Genomic DNA, 15,966 nt, shown 5'->3' on the forward strand with positions numbered 1-15,966 from the left:
GGGGCGGGAAACGCCCTCGGGGGACGCTCCCGCTCCCCGCCCTGCGCCGGCAGCCGGACTCACACCCCGTAACGCTCTCGGGAGCTGCAGGGGCGCAGACCAAAGTACCCCTCCTCCTCACACCACTTACCCGCACAACAGACAAGCCCTAAACAGCAAAACTTACCCTCCCTTAAGTGGTTATGTATGCCTAATGTTCAGTTAAGGTGGGGTTTTAGTAATGCCACCATGACTCAGTAAAATATCCCAGGACAAATCTCACCAGTTCCTTGTGAGGTGCTTCCTCGGCTCTCCCACCTGTGCTGGGCCCAGCTTCTGGCCGAGCACTGTAACCCTGACTCACACTAGCACACCCAAACCTACTCCATGGAGCCCACCGTGTAAGATTAGTGAGGTTTCCATAATAGCCATTTAGTATTTTAATGCTCATAGGAGCACAAGCAAAGTAAAACAGAAAAGGTTCCAAGTTGTTAACAATGCAAAATCATTAAAACAGTCATTACTTCAACATTAGGATCTTCCCCCACAGATCCAGGACAAAGAACATCCCAACAAAACACCCACAAACCCTTGAAAGATTTCCAATATGCATTACTGTTAACCAGCTGGAATCATACTGCAAGTATTGCCATGCTATCGGTTTCAGCAGAAAATTCTCATTTAAAAACATATGCTGTAGTAAAGGTTGGAGCTGAAGCAAAATCTGACTGCTCGACATCTTTAAAGGTCTATCAGCACTTTTCCCAACACCAACAGATAAACGAGTGTAGATGTGAACCAAATCTTAGTGTATAACAGCACACATTTTGACTAATACCATTTTTATCAGTTTTAATTGCATATTACTTTTCAGAAATCACTGTGCAAAAAGAGGTTTGCCTCCTTTTACATGAGCATCAGTGTCAAACTCACAGCTAAAGCAGAAGATGCTGTACATTGGGCTCACAAAAATTGTTTATTGCTTTCCATTTGACCCAGCAGCACATGGACAGATACAACGGGCAACTAAAAGGCAAGTCCAGGAACAATCATGAGAAGGGAAACCACTAAAATACAATTAATTCACACTACAATAATTGATATAATCTGTGTTTTAATTCCTATTCCAGATCAAGAATATTCCTCTGCAAAGGGAGGCTGACAAACACTATAAAATCGCTTGCAACATAGTCCTTTCATGCCACATAACACCACAACCAGCTGCTTCTTTGGATTGTCCTTCCTGCCAGTTCACAGGAAGCATTTGTACCTGCCATTAAGACACTGCTGTCACAGGTGTGACCCAGTATTTGTCATCAGTAGTGGTTTACCTTGCAATGGATTGTTTCTCTTTGCTGACTGGTACAATAAGGAAGCAAGGACCTTTGACATAAGTAGGGCTGGATCATCCATGCGTGGTTGTCTTCTGTTTGCTTAGATCTACTTCCTATAGAAGTGCAGTCACCGTGGATATAAATGCATCTTTGTGCCCGGTAGACAGGCTATTGCAGTAAGAAGCCAAACACCAGAACAGGACATCAGGGGGCAGTAAGCACACTATTACTACCTGGCTTTATCCCAGTGACACAGCCAAGGGAAAAGTAAAAACCTGTACCCCAACGCTCAGGGGTGAAAGGTTTCCATACCTATCCCAAAATAGTTCCAGACAAACTTCCTGGTTTTGAATGACTGCAGTGCACAAGAGGCAGATTTAAAAGTATACCACACTAAGATGAACTATGTGAAAAATGCAAGGTTCATTGAAACAATCTGGAGAATTTCTACAGCACAGCAAGAACATAAGTGTTCAAGTTACTCAAGTAACTTGCAAAATTCAGAGCATCATAATCTCATGTGAAATGGGTTTTTATTTATGAAAGTGTAATTAAGTCTCCTTGCAATACGCACATGGACAACACCTAGCCCAGGCAGGAATGCAATGCACAGTTCACACAAACAAGATGCACAGCCATGCTCAGGTCATTGGTTATCTCAAGTGTTTTTATTTTATTCAGAATGACACCTGAGGAAAGGCTGGCTAGCACTCAAAGTTATCATTAAGGCTTTTTACATCTTCTAACAAAATGGAGCTATTTAAACTACCAACATTCCTTATCACAAAACTCCAATTACACCACCAACTTCTGTAACACAGTTGAAAAGAAAGTTTGAAACTGTTCTTATAAGCCTCACTTGAGAGATGTCAATAGACACTGAACTTCCTTTTCGTGATCAAAGTAGTGATTTATGACAGAATATTTAGGAAAACTCACATTTTCAAAATTGTCTTAACTACTGCAGAGCCCTTTTATTTCTCCAGTTGCCTATCAGCATTATAACAAATGAAACTACTTAAAGTTTAAAGGCTGAGGACTAGTGAAGTGATGCACAGGAAAACAGTAAAATTAATCGGTTCAAACTTTCCATTACTAATTTGTATGAAGAGCTGAACAGAAACTCTGCAATATATGCTTTTATTTCACTTGCCCATTTTGTGCCCTCAGGAGAAACAGCTAGAGGTGAGAAGCAGGTAGCAAAGAAAGGGTTAGAGTAGCTGTTTCTAAGAAAAAAAAACACAGAACAAAAAAACCCAAGCCACCACCCAAAAAAAAAAAAAAAAAAAAACCAACAAAACAACCACCATCAAAAAAAAAAAAAAAAGAAGAAAAATGTGTCAGACCACTAGACCACCACAGCCCTATCAAAAGCTTCCAAAAACTGAGAAACATCAGTGTTGCAGCTATGGTGGTTTAAGGACGTAAACAAGGCATCGTTCATAAATATAGGACAAGAGTCCTTTATTTGCCCAGGTGCTATAGCTGGACAACGCATACAGACACACAGCATTTATTCTTCTTTCAGAAGCCTGGACACACTTTGTGAGGCACCAAAGATGGTTATACTGAAAAGAACCTGTACTAAAATTCAAATGTCTGCCTGCAGAGTCTCTAGCTTTAAGTGGTCTAGCTCGTAAGAACATTTCAAACTAAAAATACAGCTTCCAAACATTAATATGCAATAAGAGTGCCACAAATTGCACCTTACTCGCTTCTTCCATCACCAAGTGGTGGAAGTGCTCCTCAGAAAAGGGCATTTAGTGTGAACAACAGTAAGGTACTCCAAAGCACAAATGCTGACAAACTTTTGCTTTGCTATGTAACAAAACTAGTTGAATACACTAGCAAGCCTGCTGAAGAGCCTAAGATGGAAGCTTAAGCTCTGCTGCATCATCTGCAAAGAAGGTAGCTCAGCTATTCCACAGCTAAAGTCTGAACACAGGCTGTTTACAACAGAGTACTTGAGACTTTGAGTATGAGGGCAATAGTGCAAGATGGCACAAGACCTCAAGCAAATCACTAGGACTTTTATGAGGGTTGTCTAATCCAGCATGAACCAAACACAGCTTGAAAACCAGAGATAATGATCTCTGATCTCTTCCTGATCATAACCTAGCCACCTGCTCTATAAAATCTGCTGTGAACTACAGACTGCACAACTAAGTATCAAGATATCCTTCTCAGCTATGAGAGACTGTAAGGAGTAGGCTCCAGGCACTCCCTTGAACTCAATAAATCCCTATTCTTAAATGTAAGCACTGTAACTACATGTATTTAATATATTCCACATTTAAAGCATTCACAGCTAGTTATGTTTGACCTTAAGGGACGTTATGCTTAGGGACCAAACATTCCTCATATTTCTATTCTCTTAATTCTATCCTGGAAAAACAAGAGAATTTCCATTATTCTGCATGTTTCTGGACTTAAGTGTCTATCTGCCAAGATTTATTAGTCAAAAGGAAAGCAAAATCAGATGCATTTTCCTTCATCTCCACTTAAAATTAAGCCTTTATTTCAGTCATTGCAAGCAGAAACCTCATAGCAGCTTGGATAAAAGCAGGCTGTTATACCATTACACCATTAATGTTCAATTGCAGAGATACATCTCACTTCATACAAATAAGCAAAAGGTATTTGTGGTGAGGTTTTTCACTCCTTGGCCAAAAGCATCAAGGAGCAGTTCTTAAATGTCTCAGTATGCCAAGTACATCATTCTGCACTCTTTGCATCAGGAGGCCAACTAGTAGCACTGTAAGTCTTGCCCATGGAACGCAGGGGGAATTAAACCATTGTATCACGACATGTCTTACCTGACAGAAAAGCACATTCAACTTGCTTGAGGAATCCAACTGTTCAGTGAAAACCACCTATATTCAGTGTTGTTGGGGAGGGAGAGGGTGAAGGGGTGGTGTCCTTAATTGCACAAAGGTATAGAGCACTACTTCTTGGATTATTTTAAGCTAAAACTTAACTGAGCACTACCCTCGTATCTTAACTCTTAAAATATCTGAGGCACAAGTATGTGTGTGTGTACTTGTTTTATTCATAATTTGTCTTGGGATACCAAATGTACTTCTACTTCAGGTCATTTGACAAATTGTTGACCTCATTTCAAAACATCCACTGATCCATTTTTCATTCAATGGCAATATCAAATGCTAAAAGGAACATAAAAACAAACATGCACACAATTGTACAGTTTTCATAAATGTCTATTTCATTGTGGGTAGCGCATTAAACAGTTAAATACATTAAATAATGTTTAAGTGACTGCACTAATGCAGAATTTTAACTAGATGGGTAACCAATTTAACTAGAAACCAGCTAACAAGTAACTGTCTAAATACTCCAAATACAGCTCTTGTTCTAGGTCATCCTTCTTGGGAAAAAAAGCCTGCTGGTCACATTGGAAATACATTTTAAGGCCAAATTCTTCTGATATCCCTTCTCTGCAGCAGCTTCTTTGCCTTTTTAAGCCTCCAATTCCAGGCCAAGACCAAGTTTATGGCCACCAGCATTGATGCTCTTTCCATCTATCAGGGCAGACAGTGTAAGCTTCACACCTGTAAAATTTTTAAAACAGCACATTTAGATATTATACAAGCAGAGTAGCTATCATGCAACTCAACCTCCGTCATTACAAGTCCCAGTTGTAGCTCCTTTTCCATGTCTTTACTTTCCTCTAAAAATTTCTACACAAAAATATGTTTACCCATGAAATCTATTGAAAGCTATGAAAGCTAGTCACATGAATCAAACTAGGTGCTTTTTGTAAATACCATGTTACAGAGTAGATATACAAAGTCTCTTAATTGCTAATTACACAAGAGCTCTCCTTTTCTACATTAAGGTGTGCAAAGGAGGAAATTATGCACAGTAAGACAGACACTTGTACCAAGGAAAATGGAATGAAACTACGATTTTTATTGGTTTTCAAATAAGGAACTAACCAATGGTAATATAGCATTAACAGGTCTTCCATATTTAAGCAGAACAAGTTAAGTTTTGAAGGGTTTTTTACTAAGTGTGAAGAGCAGGAAGTATGTTCTTTGATGATTAATCATTATTTCAAGACCCACTATCATTCAATACGATACAAGTGGAGAAAGCTATGACAAAGAAAGATTGCTTTGCCCAGCCTAAAGCTAAGCTATCAAACACAATACAGTCCATTCCTACACAAATCAATGAGGAATGATGCAGAAATACTGTTAGATACAGTGGAATTTGTCTTGTTCAGATAAAGGTTTAATGTCCAACATAAGCTACTATAAAACACCTACCTTACCTTCAAGACAAAATTATTCCAAAGAAATAGTTGCATATAAATACAAGATATCCAAGATTTTCTTTGTGATGCATAAAAGGGATGTACATGACATAATTCATGTAATAACCCTTACCTGGCCTCAGGGTTTGGGTGTAACCCACTCCAACTAGGCTAGAATTGTTCACTTTTGCCTGAAAAAAAAAAAAAAAAAGACAAAGGCAATTGACATGTTGGAACTGATTAGTTCTTTGCTATCATTCAGAAGCTAGAATAACTATGGCAAAAACTGCCACTATCAACTTAATCAAGCTTTGTTTGTTCTTTCAATATTTTTGTGCTTACTGGATTCTTGCCAGCTATGGCCTTGCTCCCCTACTTACAGGTGAAGTAGTAACATATTTAAGAGCAGACAGAATGTAAGGGCAGGGAGAACTGTTACTGAAACATAATTTGGCAGGTGAACTTCCCCACTTTCCCCTTTTCAGGCGGCCATAGCAATTTACCACCAGTCTCCCAAAACACGCCACTTCAGAAGAACCCTCCGTGTTCATACTATTACAAAAGAATTTGTATCTTGCAAGTCCAATCAGTCAAGCAGCAAGCATCTCATAGTATCATCATAAACAATTGTGCAAAATTATTTATCTTGCTTGGCATCATTTCCTCTATAGGCTGATTCCCACAATCCAGGTTCAGTTCTAACTTTGTAACAGAGAAAACTTTTCTGCAAATCTCCCTTTTAAACAGTATCACCAGACTTCTCACCATGAGAATGTGACGGACTCCCAAAAACTGGTTTTGAAAAAATTCTGTAAACTTATGGAACTAGACATGAGGATGTACTTATTTTAAAAAAAAAATTCTGAAAAAAAACACAAGTCCTCTAGAGTAGCACAACATTCGACAGTTGGATTCTAAAAGAGACTTTGCTGCATGCAACATTATAGAATTTAAATACTGATGGTTTAAATTATAACTGCCTAGATTGTAAGAGTAATTCCTACAAGACTTCCTGACCTATTACCTTATTTTGCACTGAAAATAACACTGTGCTTTGCATAACCCTTTTGATCAGAGCCATACTTACAGAGATAGAAGCAGTGGAATCCAACTTGTATTTAGCTGCGATGCCAAAGCGAGTGCTGTTGCTACCTGCTGTCCAGGCCAGGTTTACAGCAGTTTCAAGATTATCACTCACTTTCTGGTAAATTGAACCACCAAATTCTGAACCATCATTGCTGCACAAATTAAGAAAAAAGTTAAGTTTCCTATATTTACGTAGTCCCAACAGTTGGCTGTTTTGTTGTTTTGTTTTGGTTTTTTTTTAACTACTTCAAATTTTTATTCAAATGAGAATTCCAAAAGTTTCAGTTGTTTCACATTTTTCAACAGGAGAAGGGAAGATGAACAAAGGCTTCAAGGCAAAATAAAACTGCAGTAATTCACGGGAAAAAAAGATATTTCAGTGCTACAGCTAATTCTCACACTAATGTTGAACTAAATACTTGAATGAAATTCCAGATCACACCCTTACAAAACAGATGAATGTTAACAGTTCAGAAACAGGTATTCTGAATTCTATGATTACTGAATACATATATTCCTAAAGAATTAGATAACCTTTCTAAATATCTGTCACAATGTCTGACATAAGTAAACTGAAATGGAATTCTCACAGCCCAGACTAGGAAGTGTTTTGTAGCTTCCTCCCATACCCCTCAACCTCTATAAACCCTGATATAATGCCCATCCTCCCCCTCCAAAAGGGCAAACTTCTACATTAAGTTATTTCCTAACTAAATGCACTAGAACACCACCAATTTGTATTAACTTATACCATGTTCTTCAGTAGATTTTGATCAGCTTGCTTTGAAGAGCATTTAAGATCTAAATGCAGCAAGTCTGAAAGAAGTTCATAAACAAGACGTCTTACACTTAGTTACACACCAAGTACTTCATGCACTCATCATCCCAGACAGGCAAGAAGATGAACCTACTCAAGAAGTTAAAAAATAAAGCTCTAGTCTTGCTCCAGAAACTACTCCTGGCCTACTTAAACAGCTTGACACTTATCACTACCTCTAACAAATCTACTGCCCTTAAATTATAGTCAGATACAATTCAGTGTAATGGGAAAGCTGGAAAAACCATTACCATCAGCTCTGCATAACTGAACTACCGCACTTCCCATTTGGACATACTTTGGTATTTGCTAAGCTGTAGCATGTATCATGCTCTAAGTGCTAACAAGCCATGAGTATTTACTGTTTTGAGAGATACAAAGTATCATTTAGTTAAGAGTTTCTTATTGAAAAATGCACTCCACCTAATGGCCTTGCACCATTTCTATTCTGACTAGAGGGAATGGTAGAAAAAGCCTGCTTCTCTAAATCTGGACACAATTTTCAGTACTTACACATTAGTGTGCAGTTGGAAGTCTCCAGTCTTGTAACCCACAGAGAAGTTATTTCTTGTCAATTTTGATTTGGCACTATCGAAAGTCATCTGATAGCCAGCAAGCCAGCCTTCATAACCAAAGACAGCTGAACCATGGATTGCAGGTCCAGCAAAATCAAAGTCAACATCACAACCTAGGTTTAGGCATTCACGTTTATAAGCTGACTTAATTTTACCACTTTTCTTTCTGAAACAGAGAAACAGTTATCTTAAGACAAAGCTTGATCCTCCTCAGTGAACTGTCAAATTCAAGCCATATGACTCCACACAATGTATCTAAATGCCATGCACTCACATTCTCTAGACTAGTCCATCAAGTAAGTACAGGGCTACTGTGAACAGGCATTTTGTGGTGAACAGAGGGGCATTTTCATGCTTCCCGTAATCTTACAGGTATTTCCATCCCAAAGAAATAAGCAAAGTGAACTGTTGTGAAATGCCCATAGAAAAAGATGTGATGCTAAAGAGCAGAAGCCTTTAGCACTGGGATTTCCTAGTTTGGATCAATAGCAAACCATACAAATATCTTTGTCAATACAACAGACTGGATTGAATATTCACTGACCATGGGTGTTCTTACTGCCCTAAATAAGGTGAAAAGGCTAATAATCCTTACCCCGTATTTGGTGAGAAAGTTGTATCAAATGTCAACTTCAAACCTTTGGCAATCTAATTCAAGGGGGAAAAGATAAGATAAAGCTATAAATTCAGGTCTGCTAGCTCAGTAAAACAAATAAATCCTCTCTTAATCTATTACCTGATCTTCAATTGCAATTTCTGTTCCCAGAGTGTTATCTGTGTTCCATTTTTCTGTGAAAGTCAGTCCATATTCAGCCCACTTGTATTTGGTCTCCAAGCTCCCATTCACTTTTCCAGTGTCTGTGTTCGATGAACCAGATGTTGTGAATTCCTAAAAATGACAATGTCCATGTTATACAGAAAATACAGGTGATCCTGAAAGCATCACACAGTGCCAAAAGAGAAAAGACTTTTCTTCAGCAAACACTAAGATCTTGTTATTCTATGCAACAATTTTAAAAACATTAGACAACTTGTGTGGGGAGAGAGGGGAATGACACAGACAAGAAGTCCTAAACAATTCATGCCCACAGAGGCCTCCTCCCACTCCCCATCTCAACTGCAGTGTTTCTGACACTATTACAAAATGTACAGGTTTGCAACATAACTCAGAAACAAGACAGTAGTTACTGTAAGTATTCTCCTTAAAAGGAGAAACACGTTCCTGAAATATAAGGTTAATCTGACACTCCTAATGAGCAAATTAAAAATCAAACAAGAGCCCTAAGGCACATAATGCAACTCCAGCAAAATTCTTTAAGGATCACATACGTATTTTCATCTTTCCTGTCAATCACCTCTAAAGATAAATTATGTACAACTGTAAAATGTCATAGAATATCATTGTTTTTCAAATTAGGGGTGGGGCAGGTGGTGGTTTGGGTTTCTGGGGGGGTGTTGCTTTTTGAGAGAGTTCTTAGTCTAACCAACACAGCAGACTTTCACTCAAGCCATAGGTACATGTGTTTTTACTGACATCTACAAAATTCCTCTTCCCCTGACAGGTTTAATGACACACAGGAGGAACATTCATGTTTGAATTGTGAGCTAAGGCAAAAGTTTGATTGTATGCTTCTGATAAAGTCTGTCTTAGAATTCTTGAAAGAATTTAGAAGTTAGCACTATCACTCGCATCTCCTTGTTAAACTAAGTAGTCTTTGATGTCTCTGGTTACTCACAATGACAGAATGAATAATTTCTGTGTTCCACTATTCAGAAACTAAAGGCAGTAGCCGGTAGAAGTGGAAGTTTGGTTTGCAAATGTACACTACAGAGCTCTTTCCACTGAAAGGTTATTGCCCTTATAATTTTAAAAGTTTATTATTTCAACTTTTTAAAGCATATAAATCAAAATTTTTATCTCTGACTTCCTCCACGCGGAGTATTATTTTTCAGATTGACTCCTCACACTCACCTCCCTCAGAAGGGAACACGAATTTGAAGTCACAAATCCTTAAGCATTCATATTCTCACAGCCCAAAACCTACCATACATCACAAGCACCAACACTGTTCTTCAATGGTAGCTGATCAAATTTAACCACAGCCAAGACATCTACTTGTATTATGTTAGTGAACCACTAAACCGTCTTCATAGTTGCATAGAGGCTTATTTCTTAGCAAGTGACAGGGACTACGCAACTTCAAGTCCAAATAGCTTTCAGCTTTAACTTCTTGCTTTGTGCTATTCCTACTGTACAGGGCATGTATGACCACAGCCATTGTGGTAATAGCTTTAGGAGAGCAAATTATTACATTATCTCTTATCTCTGCTTTAAAGCATCTGCAGTACATATATGCCAACACTTTCTCCTCCTGCAAAGGATGGCTTATAACTGATATGGGATTCACATGTGGGCTTGGATTTTTCAGAGAGTTTTACAAGTATTACAGGTAGTCCTCAAAAGAAACAGGCTAAAATAAGAATAGCTACACATATAATAGGGTTCTTGCAAACTGTGCTTGACACAACATATAACCCATGCACCTTGTTTCTAATAACCAGTTACAATCTTAAAGCTTCCAGTTATGGGGAAAAAAAAAAAATCTACCTTCCTATCTTGCAAAGTCTACTCTAGAAATAGAGAACAGTTATAGGAGGCACTGCTTGCATGACCAAGACATCTTGCACAAAACATTAATGCAGCACTTTAATACCTTTAAAGAGGAGCCAAAGACTCAATGTGCTAATTCACTGTCAGCTACTTCACAGAAGAATCAAGATGCCACGTTTCCTCCAAATAAAAGTAGCATCACAAGGTACTTCAGAAATAACTTCTGTGTACTATGACTGATACAAAAATGTGTCAGCTATTTGTTCAGCTTCAGACATAAGGTGAGGGACAGCTAAAACTAAACAGTGTGATATGATACCCCTGTTACATTCAGATGTTTAGGGACTTCTGAAATTGTTTTACACCAAAAGTTTATCATTCATATAACCTATAAACCATTCAACAGCATACAGAAGGTGTCCCTTCTAATTAAATATCAGAACAAACCCAGGAAAAAAAATAATGAAAGGTATCTAAACTCACCACTCCACTTGCAGATTTTGTTTTCACATCCAGTTTCACCAACCCAAAACCTTAACAAACAGAAGACAAAGTTACACCAATAGACTTTAACTGAGACCACGCACATTTTCCAAGAATCTGGTTTTCCAAGCAGTCTCGGCAGTGTGCCATATATATACAGATATAAAACCAAGGCTTACTTCAGTAACACTCAAATTTTAGATGCCACAGTGGTTAGAGGAGGCCACTCTGGAGCAAGCCAGGAGGTCTATTCCATCATCATCACATCAAAAGTGGGAAATAATCTCTCAGTTGTACACTGCACATCTAACTATCAAATGACAACTTCCAAGAGTAAATTCAGTGACAGACAAAATGCATTCTTTTCTGTTCCTGGGATGGCACCGGCTTTGTAGTCAATGTCATTTGAAGAGCGATCTCAATTTGTGTCTCAGCACCAAGAAAAAAATATATCTCAAAGTAAAAAAACAAAAACAAATCAAAAAAAAAGTAAAAGTGAAGTCACTGGGAAATACACAGCCACTGGAACTGTAATATAAGTAGGTTTTATAGGAGTGTCAATTCACACTGTTACCCATAGAGCTGAGTGAAAGTCTTTGTGAAAGAGCCCCCACATGCATTCCCAAAGACCAAACAGCACTCTCACAAAGAATTCAACTATGCAACTGTCTGGTATTAAAGCATTATAAAATGTTAAAGAATTCTTTATCCCAATAGCTATTCCTCTTTCTATTTCAAAAGAGGCTATAATGTTTACAGTGGTATATATCCCTTTCTATATCAACAAATGTGGCACAGATTGGTAAACAAAGTGTACTCCTAAATTAAATTACACTTGATGCTTACATTCTTGCATATTGTACACCTGACATTTATGTGACTAAAGCACTAAGATTTTAACAGATTTCACATCCAAACAGCCCACAAAAGCCTCTAGAGACCTGTTAAGTTGATGGTAATAATATAAAACCAACACACCTTCCCCCTCCTCAAACACAAGCATTTGAGCATTCAATTTTACATACAGGCTTAAAAAGGCAATTCACTGTTGCACCACAGACACAATGTTTTATAAAAGGTACTATTCTTACCATATCCTTTATTGAAGATATCTCTGGCAGATTTGCCAAGGTCTACATATGATGGAGGAATCGCCATTGGAGCTGAAAGTTAAGAAGCTCATTAATAGTGAACCTTTTACCAGTGTGCACACAAAAAAAATGCTACCATAACTTTGAAGATACTCTTTAAGGTAGATTCATATATAAAGGCAGTTAATAGACAGATGGCTCAATTACAGTATTATAAAACACCTATAGATTTTCAGTGATGGTCACTGCGAATAATAAATGCTTTCTTGGCTTAGGTAATCTGCTTGTAGAGAAAAGGTATTGCAAGACCACTCAGTTCCTAATTTTTCAAATAGATTTCTCCATACATTTTTGAATACCAGAAATCAACTAATAGCTCACGTTTCCAGAGTTGGCAGTTACCACCAAAAACCCAGAAACTGTAAATGTGAAAGACTATAATGCAGACAGTTACTTCCTACAGTTCCACAAAGTCAAATTCGACAGATGTTTATGAAAATTACCTGAAAGGACCTGCAAAGTTATTTTCAAAATGTAAAAAGAGTGCATATCTGCTTTGCAACATCATTTGTCCCATTTATTAAAATGGTAGACATGCAATTTAAAAAGGACTGTCTAAAATACCATTAACTAGTAATCAATCTGATTAAGTTCCCCCCCCCTCCCTAACACACAAGAGTTTATATTTGGGGAGTTGTCTTGCTCATTTAAAATGAAGAAGTGGTAGGAGTGCTGAGTCAGTGAGAAAAGCTCTCTTTAAAAGTCCCTTTCTCAGGTGGGGAGCCTTTGGCAATCTCACTGTTAAAGAATCTGTCATTCAAGACTAGCTATGACCCAGCCTCCCTGGCCCAAAGGACAGATACCAGCCTAAGGTCTCACATAGGCCTGAATAGTTCTCCTCCCAGTGAAGATACACTCTTATCTTCATTCAGTGACTGTTTTGCCACGACTTCAGTAGCAAATGGCCACTGTTATGGAGGCACTGTATTTTAACATTTTAAAATACAGAAAATATAGCATATTTAACAGAGCTGAGTTAACTCCCTCCATGATGTAAAAGTAGGGGGGAAAAAAAGGGGGGGAGGGGAGAACAATGAAACTAACTAGATAAAGCACCATTAAAAGGCTAAACACAAGCAAACAAAAATATTATCTTTCAAACTGATTGGTCACATTGGTTTTGCAGAGAAAGTCAGATTAACATAATTGACTGTTTATCTTGCTCCTGTGTGGTTTTTTGTCTCTGTTTAAGTAAATGGAAAAATATCTTCAGTTAACTTTCAACTGAAAGCAGAAAAAATAACTTTCATTTCTATATAGTCCTTTTATCCAATACTTAAATTTCTAACACCTGGCTATAGAATTGCTTATATTCTGCAGATCTCTGCAAGGTAAGTGTATTCCATAACATGGAATCAAGGCGAAATCTCCCCCTTCACTTAAAAAAGTTTCTTTCCATCTTTTCATGGCCTACATAAAATGAAAACTTTCATGGAACACTCAATTCAGAAATAATTCTGTTAGGGCACATTCCACTAAACAGATCGTTGTTTCAGAACAGCATCCATATAAAAAACTCCACCAAATTACACCTGCCATATACAGCCTAATTGTAGGAACTGCTATTTAAAGAAAAGTTTTAGCAACCACTGGTAAGGCATAGGACTGTTTCTAATCTTTCTACAAGTTCTAATACAGTCTTCCAGAGTACCTTACTCCACTTGCCTAAGCCATAAGAAGATAACTTCAACCTCCTCTGCACAAACACATTTATATTTGTAGTTTAATGAAAAAAAAAAAAAGTTAAAACCCCTTCATTAGTAATGACTTGTAAACTCTACAACCAGGTCACTACAACAAGACATCCATGACTTGTTCAAGAACATAAAACAAATCTGGTTTTCCAGAGTTAAATAAACTCTTTAAAAAAAAAAGAACATGAAAATTACTTTGAGCATTTGAAGCTTAAAAAGGCCTAGCCCAAGTTCAAGTCCATAATAAATAAGTCTTGAGGAAAAAAAAATTCTATAGCAGGACAGATACTAATCCCAGTGACAAGACATTAAATGGATCCTATTATTTATTCAATAAAAATAAACAGATGGTAGACCAAATTATGAGATAGTGTTGGAACAGTGCTCTTCCTCTAAATTTCTGCTGTACAGCAACTGTACTATTCAGTAGCAGTTTAAAATAATTTAGAGAACATTTAGCTATGTATTTTTCCTCTAATGAATAGGTCTCACTTTCAACTAACATCTTCAGAAGAATAATTATTTCTGGTTTTAAAGTTTTATACTAGCCTTTAGCACAAACAGGCTTTTACAGTATAAATATATAAATGAGCTTTTCAGTTTTGTTTTCAATGTTTCCAATCTGACTAGACAACCATTACAGACAGGAGATTTATGGTAAGCAGTAATGTCCTGAGAAGTTACCAAGCTGGTAACTGTGTCTAAATTCAAAGGATTACTACAGTAAAAAGGATGTTGCCATTTAATCTGGCCTAGGTAGGCATCCTTCCCATTGCAAGGAAATGAAACAGTTATTTGTCAGACATTCCAGTCTACAGCCAAATTTTGTGATAAAAAGTTATAAGAGAGTACAACTGTCACACTGCTGCTCTAATGCTATACTAACAGAGATGGACGAGGACAAAATGGGAAATCAAGAGTTAATTCTGGGTGTATTAAATACCTGATAAGTCAGTGCCATCATCAGAATGCTCATTAAATGAAAACAGCCAAAAAAAAAAATATCATTCCTGTCCTCCAATGCTGGTAAGTTACCTAGGTTTACAAGTTCTTATAATCAGAAGCAACTTTCTTCAACCCTATTTTGAAGCGTCTTTCACTTACAAACTAATTAGAAGTAACTAAGTAAGTACCATTTAACAAGAGGTTTGTTGTGAAAGCAACTATCAGATAACCTTACTCCTCATTTCAAAAACACAGAATCTACTTGAATCAAATGGGAGCTCCATCCTGATCTTTGTTTGACGCCTCCTAAAAGAAGTTTAATTAATCTGTTACTCAAGAGCAACAAGCATGCTTCCTTCTTCTGTAAAAAAAATAATCCCAAGAACAGGAAAATGTATTCATGTTATCAGAATTATTACATCAGTTTTCCTTCGAGGTAGAATGTCAAAACTCTCTTAGAACCTACAATTAAAGGAATGCCAAATAGTTCTGTAAAGATTTCTGACAGTTTTAACATCTCAAGATACTGAAGATCAGGCTATAATAAAAACACTTAAGTGCCCGTGCAATTTTTTAAAAAAGGCCATCACTACAATGAAATTCTATTCCAGCAGCGTAAATATCAACAGAGAAACTGATAATATTCAAAAAATACTCTGCTAAAATACACTGGACACACGCTGACCTTCAGACTTGCACTGCTACAAAAGTTTAAAGAAAAAACACCACCTCGTTACCCTTGCTTCAGCTCTCTCCCTACTGACATCTCGGAGGTGGGCACACTAGTCTGTCTAGTAGCCATAGCTAGGCCGATTTAGAGACTTTACGGAGAAGAGAAAGAAAATTAAACATCTGAAAATAACAGCATGTTCAGAAACCGAAAGCAGAACCTCCCAGAAGAGGACACCGAAAGGGAACACGGGGATGCGAAGAGCCAGGCCGAGCCGCAGGGGGAGGCGGCACACCCTGCCAGGGAAGGGCCCGGGCGGTGGCGCCCAGCGCCAGGTCCGTGCCC

General features: G+C 37.8%; 1 protein-coding gene across 2 annotated transcripts; it reads right to left on the reverse strand.

Annotated features, from left to right (window-relative positions):
- Positions 1-2,982: 2,982 nt before the first annotated feature.
- VDAC2 (voltage dependent anion channel 2) lies at positions 2,983-15,960 on the reverse strand. 2 transcript variants are annotated; one of them, XM_026851105.1, is made up of 10 exons: positions 15,689-15,960; positions 14,950-14,977; positions 12,253-12,324; positions 11,162-11,211; positions 8,804-8,956; positions 8,663-8,715; positions 8,006-8,233; positions 6,677-6,827; positions 5,723-5,780; positions 2,983-4,882 (listed from the first exon to the last, which is right to left on the reverse strand). In XM_026851105.1, the coding sequence occupies exons 3-10, from the start codon at positions 12,317-12,319 to the stop codon at positions 4,791-4,793; spliced, it is 852 nt and encodes a 283-aa protein (XP_026706906.1). In that variant the 5' UTR covers positions 12,320-12,324; positions 14,950-14,977; positions 15,689-15,960; the 3' UTR covers positions 2,983-4,790. The 2 variants fall into 2 exon arrangements, with proteins under 2 accessions (XP_026706906.1, XP_026706905.1); XM_026851104.1 differs by lacking the exon at positions 15,689-15,960 and having other exon boundaries at positions 14,950-15,674.
- Positions 15,961-15,966: the final 6 nt, after the last annotated feature.

This window comes from Athene cunicularia (assembly GCF_003259725.1).
Source record: "Athene cunicularia isolate RWA chromosome 6 unlocalized genomic scaffold, athCun1 chr6_part1, whole genome shotgun sequence".
NCBI classification, from domain to species: domain Eukaryota; kingdom Metazoa; phylum Chordata; class Aves; order Strigiformes; family Strigidae; genus Athene; species Athene cunicularia.